The sequence below is a fragment of the Arachis ipaensis genome, chromosome B07, assembly GCF_000816755.2.
Source record: "Arachis ipaensis cultivar K30076 chromosome B07, Araip1.1, whole genome shotgun sequence".
Classification (NCBI taxonomy): Eukaryota; Viridiplantae; Streptophyta; class Magnoliopsida; order Fabales; family Fabaceae; genus Arachis; species Arachis ipaensis.
The window spans coordinates 24,121,031-24,123,581 of NC_029791.2; the positions used below are offsets into that span (position 1 = coordinate 24,121,031).

The window sequence follows — 2,551 nt, forward strand, 5'->3', positions numbered from 1 at the left end:
CACAATAGATAGATGTTAATCAAGACTAGCTGGTACAAATAGAGTTAACGAGATAAGAGACTACAACTAAGAGCAACACTAAAGACATTTTAGTAGCAGAATAAATGAAATTCTAAGATAAAGTTGTGCTGGAGGTTCTTAAATTTAATGGAAGATGTAAAGCTCACCAAAGAATCAACAATCCGTTCCATTGTGTCATGGCAAAAGCATTTATCTACAATTTCAATCCTGAAGAAAATGAAACGTATAAAAAAGGGCTATCTTAAACTGTGAATCAGAATATAAGAAACAAAGTTAGTAAAGAGAGCATCTAAACAGCTATAGGAATTTTTCATTTTCAGAGAACCAGTTTCCAAATCAAAATCAGAACAACATTAGACATGTATCTTCTCAACACACTCTTGCAGACTACAGCATACACATATCAACATGTTCTACCTTACTATCGTAAAATCAACAAGAGGCACAACCAGTCACACATTTAATCTACAACCAAAATCCATTACATATGAAGCATTCAACTATTCGTAATAATCCAGTAAACTTTTCAGGCATTCAAAATTTAAAATATTTAATTTAATAAAATATTCCCTACCTCGATGTCACAACTCGCGAAAATCACTAAACACAGCAGCTCCATCAGTGGTTCCAATACCAGCTCCCATGGCAGCAGCAGTAGTGATTCTGGGCAGCTCCAGTGCTGGTTCCCGGCGACTGAGGACTCTGGCAACTTGCAGAACCTAGAGGCGAGGCAGAACAGAGCCGTTTTCCTCAAATCCCAAGTAGCAGCTTCCCTGTTTTCTTTTCCATTCACGTTCCTCTCCATGGCCACGGTGAAACAACGGCGGCACCCAGCGGCTCTCCATCCTCCACGTGACCTTTTCTCCTTACAGACGCGACAACGAGGCTGGCACCATCAATCAACAACGACAAATGCTCCTTGCGACTTTATGGATGGCGATGGGATTGAACGGCGGCGTAGCCAGGATGCAACGGCGGTGGCTCCCTTTCCCTGGCCCCTGGCTCATGCGTAGTTCTTTCTCTCCGCAACATGAAAGTGACGGAAATGGAAGCTTCTGTGACAAAAACGCATGCGACTGCATCGGCTCAGCGACCCCTCGACGGCTCCTTCTCCTTTCTCGCACGATGATGGCGACCGCTCAACGGAGGCGACGACGTAGTGGCGTTGCGGGGTTGGCGCGGCTTCTCTTCTCCGTCCCTCACTCTCCCTTTGCGGACTCTCTTTCTCCTTCGGGCTTGGCAACGACGGCGATGGTAAGGTATTACTTGGACGACCCAGTGCACTTGCTGGTTAGTTGTATCGAAGTTGTGACAATTATGTATTGAGATCAGAGCACCAAGTTGCTCACGTTGCCGGGGATTGTTTGAGCCTGGACATCACAATTTCGTGCACCATGGCACCTAACACGCCGGCGCCGTCCTCTTCTCCTTCCTCCTCTCTTGTCCGTGTGTGTGTGTGTATGTGTTACGCTTATGAGTGGGGGTTGTGTGCTCAGTGAGGGACTGAGGGGGTGTTTAGGGTTTTGGAATTTGGAAATTAGGATTTTTTATTTAATTTGGGAATTTAGAGTTAGAAATGAGAGATTTTATAAAAGGATATAGATAAAATACATATTTTGATAAAAATGGGTGGATAGAATAATAATTTTAAAATCGGTTTTAATGCGTTTCTTTTGTACAATTCTTTAAACAACAATAAAAAACCGTTGCTTAAAGCCAAATCATGGTAACGGTTATAAAACCGTTCTTTAAAATAGTCAAAGAGAACGGTTTTAATTTGTTGCTAGAAATTGATGAAAAACTGAATTCAACAGTAACACTTTAAAAAATCATTGTCTAAACCTATCTAAGAGAACGGTTTTAAGGCGTTGCAAAATTTGGCGTTGCTAAAGGCCATATTTGTTGTAGTGAACACAGCTACTTTATGAGTCTTGGCCATGACCCTAAGCATTTTGTTTTCCAGTATTACCACCGGATACATAAATGCCACAGACACATAACTGGGTGAACCTTTTCAGATTGTGACTCAGCTTTGCTGGAGTCCCCAGTTAGAGGTGCCCAGAGTTCTTAAGCACACTCTTTTTGCTTTGGATCACGACTTTAACCGCTCAGTCTCAAGTTTTTCACTTGACACCTTCACGCCACAAGCACATAGTTAGGGACAGCTTGATTTAGCCGCTTAGGCCAGAATTTTATTCCTTTGGGCCCTCCTATCCATTAATGCTCAAAGCCTTGGATCCTTTTTACCCTTGCCTTTTAGTTAAAAGGGTTATTGGCTTTTTCTGCTTGCTTTTTCTTTTTCTTTTTTTTATTTTATTATTTTTTTCGCAAGCTTTGAGTTTTTCACTGCTTTTTCTTGCTTCAAGAATCAATTTTATGATTTTTCAGATTATCAATAACATTTCTATTTTTTCATCATTCTTTCAAGAGCCAACAATTTTAACATTCATAAACTTCACTATCAAAAATATGCATTGTTCAAGCATTCATTCAGAATCATAGAAAATACCACCACATCTAAGTAAGTGAG

At 40.9% G+C, this 2,551-nt stretch overlaps 1 protein-coding gene across 1 annotated transcript in view; it reads right to left on the minus strand.

Annotated features, from left to right (window-relative positions):
• LOC107608191 overlaps window positions 1–1,267 on the minus strand; it is a 1,706-nt gene extending 439 nt beyond the window's left edge. The window contains exon 1 of the mRNA XM_016310060.2: window positions 596–1,267. Coding sequence (XP_016165546.1) covers window positions 596–826 — 231 coding nt within the window. The 5' untranslated portion in view covers window positions 827–1,267. The remainder of the gene's footprint in view (window positions 1–595) is intronic.